Source organism: Pelobates fuscus, chromosome 4 (assembly GCF_036172605.1).
Source record: "Pelobates fuscus isolate aPelFus1 chromosome 4, aPelFus1.pri, whole genome shotgun sequence".
Classification (NCBI taxonomy): domain Eukaryota; kingdom Metazoa; phylum Chordata; class Amphibia; order Anura; family Pelobatidae; genus Pelobates; species Pelobates fuscus.
In genome coordinates, this window is record NC_086320.1 from 238,556,725 (window position 1) to 238,572,894 (window position 16,170).

Below are 16,170 nucleotides of genomic sequence, written 5' to 3' on the forward strand. Positions count from 1 at the left end.
AGTAGGGCTCAACGTGTATGTAGCAAAAATGACAGTGTCATAATTTATGTACAGACTGAACCTCCACATGACGAACAGGCACACTGAGGCCTCAGTTAAATGTGACCGCATACGCGTCATCTCACAATCCCGAGGCAGGCAATGGGTCACGAATAATACGGCCCACCAAACATGACTGACCACATCCTCCCCCTAGCGCCTCCTTCTAAACACTGCCTGAGGAGACGACACACGAGCCACTACAGTTGGGTTCACTCCCTAACCGCAACAATATCCTATCTACTACGCCCAACATTGAACCAGGATCAACGCCCACAGAGAGAACCCCTTGTAAAAATACATCCAACGGGAAAAGCCTAAACCCAGCGAACCCTAGACCGCCATCAGCTGGACCTGACCCAACCACACTACCCCCAAGTAAGAAGTGCCATTCTCGGCACATACCCTTGAAAGAGACCACTGTATTATACTTTAGTTTACTGTTAGATTTTCTTTCCTTAGTTCTTATTACCCAAATATGGCATCCTGTTGGTGCCTCCCCCTAATTACCGGACACAACGCGGACACTGATCTCACCTGCCATCCAAGGTGGGACATAGGGACTAAACAGGCTAGGACCTACCTACTCGCTCCTCACCCCAAACCTGAAGACTCTCTAGCAGCAGAACCCACTTACCAGACATAAACGCATAACGACCACGATGTGGCGCCTTGACCTATACAAAACAAATTTAAAGACCTTACACAAAGGGCCAGCTATTCCCACTGGCCCGTGCTGACAGACCACAATGAAAGTGTACACGCATAATGTTAGGGGGCTAAACACGCCCCACAAGAGATATAATCTTCTCAAGGAAATCCGTAACTCGCAAGCCGACATTATCTGCCTGCAGGAAACCCATTTCAAGCATGACTCCTCACCCATCTTAGGGCTCAAACACTATCCTCACCAATACCATGCCACATCCCCATCTAAAAGCAGAGGAGTCTCGATCTTAGTAAGCCACGCTTTGGCGTTCGACCAAATTACAGTCCAAATCGACCCACAGGGAAGATCTATTATCCTCATAGGTACACTGAACAACGCCACATACACACTAGCTAACTCATACTTTCAGAATGACAATCAGCCCAGTTACATGTCCACATTGTTGGACAAAATAGAACAAGTACACACAGGAACCTTGATCCTATGCGGAGATTTCAACCACATCCTAGACCCAAAAGCAGACTCAACAGCGAGACACACGCTCAAAAGGAAAAAGTTCCTGCACAAACAATGCACCTCTCTAAACAAAACACTAGCCTCATACGGACTATACGACATATGGAGGACCCTCCACCCGAACAATAGGGAATATACCCACCACTCACAAGTGCACAACACGTATTCCCGCATAGATGGGTACCTAATGCTCAGCGCACATCTACACCAGATCAATATCTGTGAGATAGGCACCTCAACAATCTCGGACCATAACCCGGTACAACTCACCCTCGAAGACCTATACCAATACAAACACCGCAGCCCCTGGAGACTGAACGAACACCTGCTTAATGATCCTGAATTCACAGCCGCAATCCACCACGAAATCCAGCAGTACTTCATAACCAATGATAACACAGGAACAAGCCCCGCTGCGCTATGGCTTGCGCACAAATCGGTAATCCGAGGACTTTTACTTAGCAGAGCGTCCTACCTCAAGAAATCTACCCACACAAATCTGCTTAACCTCCTTAAACAATTCCAAGACCTTCATAGAGAGAACCAAGTAAATCCCTCTCGGATTCTCCAATGACGAATACAGACAGTACAAGATGACATCAAAACAATCCATCTTAGGAAAGCCAGTATAGCGCTGAAAAAACTCAAGGCAACCTCTTACTCCATGGGAAACAAGGCTACGAAAGTACTGGCTCAAAGGCTGCGAGCAAAACAAGCACAGACACGAATTCCATTCTAAACACACACTCAGGGCACAAAGTAATGCAACCCACGCACATATGCAACGAATTCGTACACTACTACACCACATTATACAACCTAAAAGACCAGAAAAACCAGGCCCAACCAACCCCTGCATCCATACGCACATACTTAGCAAAACTTAATCTCCCCAAACTAGCGCATCAAGCAGAATGCCTTTGCGCTCCGATCACCACAGATGAAGTTCTTCGCCAGATAGACAAAATGCCAAAAGGGAAAGCACCGGGCCCAGACGGCTACACCAACTCGTACTATGTTAACTTCAAACATGAACTGATCACAGCCCTCACTAGCTTTTACAATGACGCCACCCGACTAGGGTCTTTCCCAACTGAGTTTTTGTCGGCCCACGTCATCATCATCCCTAAGCCAAGTAAACCCCCTACCACAAGCCAAAATTTTAGGCCAATTTCTCTTTTAAAAGCAGACGCAAAACTATATGCTAAAATATATGCAGAACTATACTACCAACACTAATCCACACAGACCAAGTGGGGTTCGTGGCAGGCAGACAGGGACTGGACAACACCAGGAAAGTGCTGGACCTATACAAAATCTTGAAGAACACCAAAAGAGCAAGTGTCCTGTTATCCCTTGCCGACGAAAAGGCATTTGACCGCCTGAACTGGCACTTCCGCCACGAAACCCTACAGGCTTACAGTCTTCCAGCCCCTTTCCTATCCACAGTTAAAGCACTATACAGCACACCCACGGCAACAGTACTGAACTCTGGGTTCTGCTCACGAGCTTTCCCCATAACGAATGGGACCCTACAAGGATGCCTGCTATCCCCCCTCCTCTACGTGCTAGCCTTGGAACCCCTGGCTATAGCACTCATAACACTCCCATCCCTACTCCCATCCCTACTGCCAACAGTTATACTACAAGCTCAATGTCACCAAGACATCCCAAAACCCAGCCTCAGCCTCAACATCCCAAAACCCAGAGAGGACATACTCAAAGCAAGTCACCACTTCGATTGGAGAGAAGACTTCCTAGTGTACCTAGGCATCAAAATAACATGCAAAGAAAAAGAACTCTTCCCCGCTAACTACTCAAAACTGATGAAAGAAATTGACACTCAATTACAAACATGGAGAAGCCTGTTCCTGTCCTGTGTGGGGAAAATAGCGGTGCTGAAGATGACAATCCTACCTAAAATCATCTACCTCTTCCTATCTCTGCAGATTAAAATCCCGCAAAGCTACATAACAAAGCTACAAGCAACCCTTCTACACTTCAGCTGGGGAGGCAAACACCCACGACTCCCCAAATTGCTACTAATGAGAAACGTGAAATTTGGAGGATTGGGCTTTCCCAACATTAAAGCGTACTACCACTCCTCCATCCTCACAAACGTAATTACGCCCACTCGATCAGCTACACTCCCCAATGGGTAACAATAGAGAGCAACCACTGTGGGAATCAAGACCTTCCAACAATGCTCTGGATACCTCAACACCTAAAACAAACACCCTCAACCATGCTAGCCACCTCCAAACACCTACTTAAAATTTGGGATGCCTGCAGGGACAAACTGTGCTCGGCGCACCCGTGGACCTTGGCAACCCCGATCCAAATCCTGCACTAATGCAACGGAACATTCCCATACCAGAAATGAGAAAAGCAGGAGTTACAGATATCTACCATCTGTGTACAAAAGAAGGACTAAAAACCTTCCCAGACCTTCAAAAAGAATTTCAATTACCTTCAAGCTTTACATTTGCATCCCTACAAATCAAAGCGCTCCTAAACGACAACAAGATCACGAACATCAAAAACAACTGCAAACCTCTATTACGAACTTTGAAGCACAGTGCTTGTCACTGAATACCTCAAAAAAGCAGTCTCTATTTGCTACAATAACCTCGCTAACCTGGATGTAAACGCCACATGGAAGTTCATGCAAGACTGTCAGAACGACCTTCAAATCACCATCACTCCGTCCGAATGGGAAAAGATCTTCACCTCTCATGCAGGGTTAACGTCAAGCGCCGCACACCTTGAAGCGTCTCGGAAACTACTATACAGGTGGTACATGGTCCCAACCCGGCTACACACCATATTCCCAACTTCATCAGATCTGTGCTGGCGTTGCCACACCACTAGAGGCACCAAGCTGCATATGTGGTGGACATGTGAGAAAGTGAATTCCCTGTGGAAAGACGCAGCTACACTAATTAAAAAAGTCACGAACCTCCAACTACCTCATGACCCCAAAACGATCCTACTCCGCTCAATACCAGAAAACACCCCGAAACCGATCCAGAAAATTATATACCTCGTACTAAGCACAGTGTCCATATTAATAGCCAGGAAATGGAAAACAACTGAACTGCCCTCGCCCCAAGAAATAGAAAATGTAATGACCTCAACAGTGGAACATGAACTGATAATGTGGAACCAGGTGAAAATTGGGAAACTCAGCCCCCACATCGCCATGATGTGGAGTGACTACCTCCAACGAACCAACACAGAACGAACTGAGCCCTAACACCCAAAAGTGACAAGTTCTCCCAAACCAGGCACACTCTCTGCCCGAAACCACAACCACCCCACACCCTCATCCCAACCATTCAGCAAGACATCACAAAATGCCTCAGACACAATGCCGTTAAGGTGCTAGACATCATAGGAGGTCCTCTGCCTGGTATCAATATCATTACCCTCCACCCCAATCCATATACCCAGTTACTCTCCACACCTCATGCTCTCCACCCCCCCCCCTTTACCCAACTTAGTCAGACATAACTACGAAACAAGCGAACCACTCTGAATACCGGCAAAGTCCCCTAAAAATCTAGAGACCGCGATGTAAAAAGACATGAAAAAAAAACCCAGAGCGCAAAAAAATAATCCATCTTCACCCATGGAGGGCTCCGCGTAGACCGAGCTCTGCAGGGTGGGGGAAGGCTTAAAAAGCCTTGCCCCACCCTGCAATTAGGCTAAGAACATCAGAGTTCGTTATTTTATACAGCGTGGGAAAGTTATCTGGAATTTTCCCACGCTGTGTAAAATGACTCAGAGCACTCTGGTTGGTTGGTTTAGACCAACCAATCATTGTGCTCTGAGTCTAATTGCAGGGCATGGTAAGGCTTTATAAGCCTTGACCCACCCTGCAGAGCTCAGTATGTGGCGTGCCCTCGAAGGGTGAAGATGGATTTTATTTTTGCAGTTGTGTTTTGTTTTGGGGGGGGAGTTTGATGGGATTTATGGCTTTTTATTTGGCCTTTTTTGGGGCTGAAGAAAGAAGATATTAGAAAAAAGAAGACATCTAATGGTAAGTTTATTTTTTTTCTTTACAGGTATGTAGCTTCATTGTCCCCCCCTCACTGTTATTAGGATGAGGGGGGTAGGTAGTGATTTATTTTAATGGGGGAATGGGGGTTACTAGGGGCTCGGGGACCCCTAGTCACTGAAAGGGGGGGGGATTTTAAACTTGGCCCCCACAAGCCGCTCGGGGGGGGAAATAATAGGTTCCCCCCTCTTATTGTTGTTAATGGCCCCCACCTGCAGCTCAGGGGTGGGGGCCGGGGGGGAACAATAGGTTCTCCCCTCTTATTGTTGTTAATGGCCCCCACCTGCCACTCAGGGGTGGGGGCCAGGGGGGAACAATAGGTTCCCCCCACTTATTGTTGTTTATGGCCCCCACCTGCTGCTCAGGTGTGGGGGCAGGGGGGGACAATAGGTTCCCGCCCTCTTATCGTTTTTAAAGGCCCCCACCTGCCGCTCAGGGGTGGGGGCCAGGGGGGGAGGCAATAGGTCTCCCCCCTTATTGTTAAGGGCCCCCAACCACCGCTCAGGCGTGGGGGCCAAGGGGGGAGGCAATAGCCCTCCCCCCTCTTTTTGCGAAGGGCCTCCACCGCCACTCAGGGGTGGGGGCCAAGGGGGGGAGGACTCGGCACAGGTGGGGGCTGGGGGGACAATTGTGTTTTTTTGCATTTTTTAACAGTGAGCAGCCACAGGCTGCTCACTGTTTACTTGACATGCCCCTACTCGCGTTATAGCGAGTAGGGGCATATTATTTACTAATACTAAGTAATCTTTACTTAGTATTAGTAAAGTTGTCTGAAAGACCAATTTATGTTTTTCAGCCTTTTGGAAGATAACTCCATAATACCGTGGGGATTAGGGAGTTATCTACTAAGCGGCTGCAAGATGCAGCTGCGGAACAAATAGAATCTGAGTTTCATTCATTCGAATGAAATTCCGATATGAACAAAGTGCCGAATTGAGTTTTAAAACAAACGAACATACTGTTCTCATTCAGTTAGAACGCAATTCGGCAGGTTTGTCTAAAATGACAGGAAGCATCGCGAGATTACAGAGGAAAGGTAAGAATTATGGGAAAATTGCTCTGACCAGCGGAAATGAAGCACACTTTGCTCTTCCGCTGGTCAAAGCTGGTCAAGCGGAGGAAACCTCCATAAGGCAAAGAGTCCCTACTTTGTCTTATGATTTTAAAGAAAACTAAAGAAGACAGGAAGAAAAGAAGAACAGATCCTGAGGGAGGGGGAGAAGAGGAAGAGGAAGAGGTTGAGGAAAGGTAAGTTCGGCATGACAGTGTCGCTTTAAGATTGTGTATGCCACCTAAAAGGCACGAAAGCCACTGAGTTTATAGCCTATATCCAGAAAATGACCTAACCCATTTGAGTTTATTTTCACTCACTTCAATCAATATATTCACTTTTTTTCTACAGTAATGCACTATATGTAGTTTATTTCTATTTCTTTCCATGTATATTCATCAAATACATTATCTTGTGTAAGAGGTAAGTTCCAGTTTTTGTATTCAATCTCTGCACTCACACTTTATGTTTTAAGGGGAACAGGGGCGTCACTAAGGTTGGTGTCACCAGGTGCGGTAACTTGCGGTGTCACCCCAGCCCCCTCCATGTGCCTTAGTGTACCTCTCCCCTCCTTCCCCTGTCCCTTAGTGTTCCTCTCTCCCCTGTCCCTTAGTGTTCCTCTCCCCCCTCCGTCCCCTTTCCCTTAGTGTTTCTCTCTCCCTTCCCTCCCCTGTCCCTTAGTGTTCCTCTCCCTCCCCTTTCCCTTAGTGTTCCTCTCCCCCCCCACTTTTCTCTTAGTGCCCCCCATTCCCATTAATGTTCCTCCTCTCCATTCTCTTTTAGTGGTCCCCCCCTTCCTTTTCCCTTCCCTCCCCTGTTCCTTAGTGCCTTCCCTTAATGTTCCTCTCTCTCCCCCTAGTTTCTCCCCCCTGTCCCATAGTGTTTTCCTCCCTCCTCCCCTATCCCATAGTGTTATTTCCTCCCCTCTCCCCTAGAATTTTTTTCTGCCCCCCATCCCATAGTGTTTTTTCCTTCCCCCGTCCCATAGTGTTCTTTCCTCCCCCCATCCCATAGTATTCTTCCCCCCTCCCCTGTCTCATGATATTCTTTCCTCCCCCCCCTTCCCCATAGTATTCTTTCCTCCCGTGTCCCATAGTATTCTTCCCCTGCACCCCTGTCCTATAATATTCTTTCCCCCCTCCCCTATTCCATAATATTCTCTCCTTCCCCCCTCCCATTTCCCATAGTATTTTTTCACCCCCCTCTCCCCTGTCCCATAGTATTCTCCCCCCCACCCTGTCCCATAGTGGTTATTCTTTCCTCCCATCCCCCTTCCCTTTCCCATAGAATTCTTTCCTCCCCTAATCCCCTCCCCTCGCCCGTTCCCTCCGTCCAATAGTATTTGTAGTAATAGTATTTGGCAGGCTTTGGCCAGAGTTAAAAAAAGAGGCTGTATTTGCAGGTTTTGACATAAAAGCAGGTTAACTTATAGAATGAAATAATAAGGAGAAGGAAAGTGAGAGAAATAAACGTTACTGCAAAATGCCCTATAAAAATAATAAACAGGTTTGCAAATAATAAGAAAGCCAGATATAACAGTATAGGAAGAATAAAAAGACAGGTATAAAAACCAACACGGTTTCAGGGTAGGAAAATAACACCTTGTAAATAAGAGTAAGCAGCAATGTCCAGATAGGGGTTATGCAGGTCTGTATAATTCAGGTAGGCAGGATAAAGTAGAGTTGTAAGCAATCCAGGTTGGTATGGAGCAGAGTTGGAAGTAATCCAGGTTGGCAGGATAAAGCAGAGTTGCAGGCAATCCAGGTTGGTTTGAAGCAGGGTCGGAAGCAACGAAGGCAAGTCACAGGTTGCTTCTCAGGAGTCAGGATCTGAAGTCTTTTCAGTAAGAACATCAACTTCAATGTAAAGGCCACTTGCTTTGTTGGGTGTGGTCTTTTGTAGGATCTGTAATTAGTCCTAGGCAGGTGAGGAATGAGGTGACTAGTGGCTAGGGAAGCCACTAGTGATGGAGAGCTGGCAATTGATTTAAAGAAACAGAAATAAATTAACATAGAACTTATATCTAAGGATAGGATCCTGACAGTATTCTTTCACCCCACTCCCCTGTCCCATAGTGTTTTTTTCCTCCCCCCCCCCCCTCCCCTGTATCGTACTGGTCTTTCCTTCCCCTCCAGCCCCTGTCCCATAGTGTTTCTTCCCTCCCCTTGGTCCCTGGTAAGTCTCCTACCTCTCTGGTAGCATGGCCTGGTGGAGCAGACAGTCCAGCCTGTATCCGGCTGGACTGACAGGAAGTGCTCTCTCAGAAGTTCCTGTACCGCGGTCCAAGCCACTACGCCACGCTACACTGAGCGACTGGCAGGAGGGAGCGCTGTGCGCCCACCTCCTGCCAGTCACTCTGATCTTATGCCCCCCACCTCCCCCCCGGCCGGTGCTCTCTAGGGCGACCACTTGTGCCGCCTTATGGATGCGCCAGCCCTGCTTGTTCTCCCCCCCCCTTATGGATGCGCCAGCCCTGCTTGTTCTCCCCTGCGTGTTCACCCTGGTGCAGTCCACGCCTCCTTGTGATGCCACTGAAGATGAACATCTCCTAAATGTTGGTTGTCTATTTGTATTTTCAATTAATGCTTTTAACAACTGAGCTCTTTCATTCTTTAATGCTTTTCTATATGAAGTAAGTGAGACTCAACCCCTTTTCCAGCTATTACTTTTTTGTCCCAGATGTTCATTGTCATTTTTATTGATATATCCATTAAAGATACTATACAAAATAGATTTCTGATAATATTTACAGTACATGCAAAAAAAGGCTATATAATGTAATGATCCTTTTAAACGAAACTTCTAATAATTACACTGAATATTGCATCCATACAGAGTAATATCATATAAGAATTTAAAGTTTCAACTATTGTGGAAATATAACCTTTCAGTAGCACCATATTTAGATTGAAATTGTTTCACAGTCACATGTCCACTAGCTAGGGTAACAGACCAAATGTTATTGAGAAACATACATTAATTATACACTTGAATATGCATTTGAGTTCCTAACATGTACATGTAAAGTTTGCTTAAGAAGAAAAACAGAATTTTGAAAATGGAAAGGTATATTTTTTGACAAAATACAAAAAATAAAATCTGTGACTATGAAACATGCAATCAGTTATCTGAAACATATATGCCATATGGTTTTTCTTCCCAATATATGTAGCTCAAAATCCAGGAACGAAGCTTGTTCGAAGGCTTATATCTTGTTGTTGGGATGTCTGTCTTTGTTCACAATTCCTTCTACATGAACATATTATATGCCTTCTGAATTTTGTTCCAAAAATGGCATATAAAAAAGGATTTATGCAGCAATGCAAATAGAGAATGGTTTGACTTACATAAAACATATAATGCAGTAAACTGTTGCAATCATTGAATGATTCAGTGTGTTCCATAAACATCAAGAACATAATTATATTATATGGTGACCAACAAACAAAGAAAAATAAAACAATAAAAAATATTAGTTTTAGAACCCTGTCTCTTCTTCTTATATTGCTTGTAATAATTTTTACTGCTATTCCAAAGTAACAAACAATTACAATTAACAGAGGTAAAAGAAAAAACAAAACAAAATGTTTATAATGCCCTACTGTTAACCATTTGGCAAGACCATGAGAAGATACTGAACAGTCTGGTAAATCCAAGGATTCATCAATTGATGTGTATATAATAATATCAGGTACAGAAAAAATAATGCTGGTGACCCAAGCAAAGACACTTATCATTTGTGCATATCTAACTTTTTGACTTGATGTAGATGACCAAGAATGAACGATTATTAAATACTGGTCTATTGTCATTAAAGTGATAAATATGACAAAACTTTGGAAACCGGTAAAAAAAAAAGCGGTTACCATTTTGCACATTATTTCTCCAAAAACCCAGTGGGATATAAGAGCAACTGTTGTGAATGGGAATGTAACAGTAAATATTAAATCTGAAATAACCAAGTTCAGGATGAAGATATTTGTGACTGAGTTAAGCTTTTCCCACTTTGCCAAAATTACGAGAATTACAGTATTTCCAATCAAGCTCAAACAGAATAAGATCAAGTGAACAGTTGGTACATAAGATGAAACAAACATATGCAGTCTTTCGTGATTACATATGGTTACAGGTTCAAAAGTTGTGATGTTATCATAGAAATATTCTGTGGAACTTGAATATTCAAAATCATATTCTTCTGAATTATTCTTCATTCTGTATAAAAGAAGGCAAGGTATAAGACGCATAAATGTTTTTAGTTCAAAATGTACAAATACATGTTTCTATAATATATGTTGATATACAAACCATAGTTAACCCCTTAAGGACGGAGCCAAATGTACAAGTTGTGATCAAAACAAAACGTAAACAAACCACATAATTTGGCTCTATGTCTGTTCAACTATAATTTACCTCTTTCATACTAAGTGCACCCACACTTATTATATATCGTTTTGTTCAGGGGAAACAGGGCTTTCATTCCATATCAAACATTTATATATAGAACTCCACTTTATATGAATAAAATCAAAAAAAGTTTGAAAAATTAAGACATTTTGATATTTTTCAATTTCTGCATGTCAATTTAACTGTTAATGTCACAATACTGTTTGATTTTACTGCAATAAAACATACATATTTGTATTCAGAAATGTCTCATGAGTAAAACAGTAACCCCCATGTATAGGTTTTATGGTGTTTTGGAAAGTTACAGGGTCAAATATACGTCTTGTCTATTTATTTATTTTTACATAGAAGTTTCACAGATTGGTTTGCTGGACCTAGGTTGCCTTTGAGACCGTATGGCAGCCAAGAAATGTAAGTTACCCAATCATGGCATACCATTTGAAAAAGTAGACATCCCAGGGTATTCAAAATGGGGTATGCCCAGTCTTTTGTAGTAGCCACTTGGGCATAAACGCTAGCCAAAGTTAGTGATAGTTTTTTATTTTTTCATTTTTCAAATAAAAACTGTACTTTTACTGAGAATATTATTGTCAGTATATAGTTTACTGCCCTGAAACACTCCTAGTTCTTTTCAGGGATGTCTCACGAGCGCCATGGTACCCCCCATGTATAGGTTTTATGTTTTTTTTTTTAAGTTACAGGGTCATATATACGGCTTATCCATTTATGCTTTTTCACAATGGAATTTGTCAGATTAGTTTGCTGTGTCTAGGCTGCCTTTGAGGCCGTATGGCAGCCAAGAAATTAAAACTACCCCTTAATGGCATACCATTTGAAAAAGTAGACATCCCAGGGTATTCAAAATTGGGTATGGACAGTCTTTTGTAGTAGCCATTTGGGCACAAATGCTAGCCAAAGTTAGTGTTCCATTTTTTTTTGCGTTTTTCACATAAAAACTGTACTTTTACTGATAATATTATTGTCAGTATATAGTTTACTGCCCTGAAACACTCCTAGTTCTGTTCAGTGATGTCTCACGAGCGCCATGGTACCCCCCATGTATAGGTTTTATGGGGTTTTGGAAAGTTACAGGGTCAAATATACACTTGTCCATTTTTGGTTTTACACATTGAAAATTGGCAAAGCGATTTTCTGGGCCTATCTTGCCTTTGAGAGAGCATGGCAGCCTGGGTAATAACATTTCCACTATTTTGGCATACCATTTTCAAAAGTAGGCAACCCAGAGTATTTCAAATGGTGCATTTTAAGATGTTTGATCTAACCACTTTATCAGAAATGAAGGCCCCACATAGCGGTAATAGCTTTATTTGTGCTTTTTTCCGCACATGAACTCACTTTTCACAGGACATTTCTTATTCCTGGTATGAGTTATTGCAACAAAGCCTCACTATTTTTTTTAACATTGTCTCCTGAATATAACACTACCCCCATGTACTGGATTTTCTGTTTTTGGGGGGAAGTCACAGGGACAAATAAATTAGATGTCCATTTCAAAGTTGGATATTTGACAAAGTGATTTGATGTGGCTATTTAGAGAGCATGGCAGCCTGGGTAATAACATTTCCACCGTTATGGCATACCATTTTCAAAAGTCTACAACCCAGAGTACAACAAATGGCAGACCTTGAGATGTTTGGTCTAGCCATTTTAACAGAAATGATAGGCCGATGCAGCAATTTCTACTTTTATTTTTGTCTTTTTAATCACATAAATTGCATTTTCACTAGAAATGTCATCATCCTGGTATTAGCTAGTGCACTAAAACCTCAGTTTTTTGATTTAACACTATCTTCTGAATATAACGGTTCCCCCACGTATCATTATTTCAGATTCTTTCCGATAAGTACAGGGCAAAATATATTAGATGCCCTTTTAGCTTGTAAGTTTGACAAAGTGATTTGCTGGGCCTATGTGGCTATTTAGAGAGCATGGCAGCCTGGGTAATTACATTTCCACTGTTATGGCATACCATTTTCAAAAGTAGGCAACCCAGAGTACAACAAATGGCAGACCTTGAGATGTTTGGTCTAGCCATTTTAACAGAAATGATAGGCCCATGTAGCAATATCTACTTTTATTTTTGTCTTTTTAATCACATAAATTGCATTTTCACTAGAAATTTCATCATCCTGGTATTAGTTAGTGCACTTTAGTTAGTATTTTGATTTAACACTGTCTTCTGAATATAACGATACCTACATGTACAATGTTTCCAGGTTTTTAGTATATCACAGGAATAGTACAGTACCCCCACATACACTTTGATCTGAAGGCAGAGAGAGGCAGATAGATCTTTGGCTCAGATACTGTAGCATTAACCCTGTGATTAGTTTTTTTGCTTTTTTTGTGAAGGCACATTTCAAGTACTACAAATATAGTATTTTGAGTTGTTTGGTGTAGGCTAGCATAAACAGGGACAGGCCAAGGTCAGGGGAATCCAGAAATCAGAGTAGTCGGTAAAACAAGCCAATGGGTCGGTACAGGCAGCTAACGAAGCATAGTCAGGACAAGCCGAGGTCAGGGAATCCAGGGAAATCAAGCAAACAAACTGCCAAAGTACCATACAGAGTGATTTAGTGGTTCAGCTCTGTATGGTAGACTTTGAAACAGTCTGTTATGCAGAGGGCGGGTAGGGATGGACAGGAGGGACAATAATAACTGGAGTCCTTTCGGACTCCTCTTTTCCAGCACACACGGCATTTTCGTTGGGGTGACCTTTTACAGGGTTTGGGGGGGATTCGGGAAGGGAAATGTTTGCTGAAAAGTCGTTGGACATCTTCTGATTCCAAAGGAGGGTTAGGATTTGGGGTCTGGGCAAATATAATTTGAGACACAATTTGGACCATAAACTCTAGAAATGGGCATGGTCTACCTATGGCTTCCTTTTTATAAAGCACATAGGCATTGAAAATTGCAATCTGGGTTATGTAGATCGCAATTTTCTTGTACCAGGTCCTACTCTTCCGGTTCACCAGATAGGGCTGTATGCACTGATCACCCAAGTCTACTCCCCCCATAAACTTGCTGTAATCTACAATGCACTTCGGCTTCTCCAGCTGCTCAGTTCCACCTCTCACAGACACTGGCACTGAAGTTTCGTTGTGCATTGTAGACAACATGTACACATCTTTCCTATCGGTGAAGCGAAGGGCAAGCAACTCATCCTGGCGGAGCGCTGAAAGGGAGCCTCTACTGCGTCTACCTCTTGCCAGGGTTTGGGGGAAACCTCTATGATTCTTACGCACTGTGCCACAGGCTACGGTCTCAAAGCAAAATAGAGTTTTAAATAACTCTATGCTTGTGTAATAGTTGTCGACCCATAGCCTGTATCCCTTATTTAACAAGGGAAGGATTAGGTCCCATACTATCTTGCCACATGTACCCACAGAATCAGGGCATCCTGGTGGGTCAAGATGGCTATCCTTCCCATGATAAATACAAAACGCCCATGTATATCCAGATTTTGATTCACACAATTTATAAAATTTTACACCGTAACGGGAACGTTTAGAAGGGATATACTGTTTAAAAAGTAATCTGCCCTTAAATTTCATTAAGGACTCATCTATACAAATATTTTCTTCAGGGACATCATTTTGGGAGAATTTGTCTGACAGGAGTTCAATTAGGGGCCGAATTTTGTACAGCCTGTCAAACGATGGGTTGTTTCTTGGGGGGCACAGTGTGTTGTCGTTGAAGTGGAGGAAACGCAGCAGCTGCTCATAGCGATCCCTCTTCATAACACCAGGGAAAAGAGGGGTCGTCAGGATGGGGTGCTTGTACCAGTAGGACCTGATACTCGGCTTTTTGACAATGCCCATAACTAGAGTTAGGGCCCAGAATTTGCGCATTTCTGCGAGATCCGTGGGGTGCCACATATTACGCCGATTGTAATGTGACCCCGGATTCGCAGTCAGATATTGGTTGGCAAATAAATTAGTTTGCTCAACCAATAACTGAAATACGTCCTCTGACATAAACAAATCAAAATATTTTAGGGGCTCCCAAGCATCCACCATAACCGTGATGCCAGGGGTCGCCGTAAATGGGGGAATATCTGGGGCCGTCAGGTTTGGGGGCACCCAGTCTCCATCTGGCATTGGGCTTGCTGAGCGTCCTCTTGGTGGTGGTGGGGCACCATCACTAGAGGAGTCAGTCATAGCCTCAATGTCAGAGGCAGTGATAGTGTCACTGTCTTGCAGAGTGTCACTATCACTGCCTGCCAGAATGGCATACGCCTCCTCAGCCGAGTAGCGACGTGCCATTCTAGGGGGGGCTACTCAATAATTAATAAAAAAAAATCTAAGGGGGAAATTACTAAATTCCTACCTGCCTAACACCCTACTACCCACCCTCAGAAACCCACAAAAAATAAAATAAATGTACTGATCGCAGTTTAGGCTGCTGCGACCAGTACAGAAAGGGTTAATTTTTATTTTATTTTTTGTTTTTTTAATAAAAATACCCCCCCCAAAAAAAGTCAGCCTGATCAGAGAGCCCTCTGATCACAGTGATCACTGGTAAAATACTGTACAGTAGCGATACTGTACAGTACAGTGATCACGGCAGCGAGGAAAGGGTTAAGGGAGATTTGGGTTGCTGCGGCTGACAAAGGGTCAAAAAAAAAATGTAACAAATTTTTTTGACCTAAAAAAAATTAATTAATAATAGTACAAATGTACTAAAATCCCTAAACAGGCTGATCACAGTGTTAAATGCTGTGATCAGCACTGGAAGGGTTAATTTATTTAATTTTTTTAACTTTTTCTCTCTTTTTTTTTTACAATTTTCTCTCCACAGGGCTCTACAGGAACGATCTCTCTGCCTCTCTCTCAGATCGAAGTGAGGTGAGGAGAGGGGCAGAGACAATGTGTCAGCCAGTGATTTAAAATCATTGGCTGACACATTGTAACAGTGATCGCAGTGACTGGCTGTCACTGCGATCACAAACTGCAGATCACCACGGATTGGCCACAGGGGACCTGCCTGGGTTGCCAGGCAGGTCCCCCAACAGTGATCTGCAGTTTGGGAGGGATCAGGGACCTGTGGGAGGGCTAAAACGCCGCGGCGTGCTATGCCGCCGTGAAGGCGTTTAAGCCCATTAACGCCGGGACGGCATAGCACGCCATAACGGCGCGAACGGGTTAACCCCTTAAGGACCAAACTTCTGGAATAAAAGGGAATAATGACATGTCACGCATGTCATGTGTCCTTAAGGGGTTAAAGGAACACTATAGCGTTAGGAATACAAACGTGCAGCAGCAAACATAGCCATGCTGCCGAAGCCAGGCAAGACCCCGACAAGATGCCTGAACTTTAGACTAATTTCACTATTAAATGTAGGCGCAAAGATTTTTAACAGAGGAAAGTTATACTACCTACCCTGTTACATGATGACCAGGTTGGATT

At 43.5% G+C, this 16,170-nt stretch overlaps 1 protein-coding gene across 1 annotated transcript in view; it reads right to left on the bottom strand.

Annotated features, from left to right (window-relative positions):
* Positions 1-9,035: 9,035 nt before the first annotated feature.
* Positions 9,036-16,170, bottom strand: part of LOC134607990 (C-C chemokine receptor type 8-like) — a 150,517-nt gene continuing 143,382 nt past the window's right edge. Inside the window, exon 3 of the mRNA XM_063450609.1 lies at positions 9,036-10,548. Coding sequence (XP_063306679.1) covers positions 9,510-10,547 — 1,038 coding nt within the window. The 5' untranslated portion in view covers position 10,548 and the 3' untranslated portion in view covers positions 9,036-9,509. The remainder of the gene's footprint in view (positions 10,549-16,170) is intronic.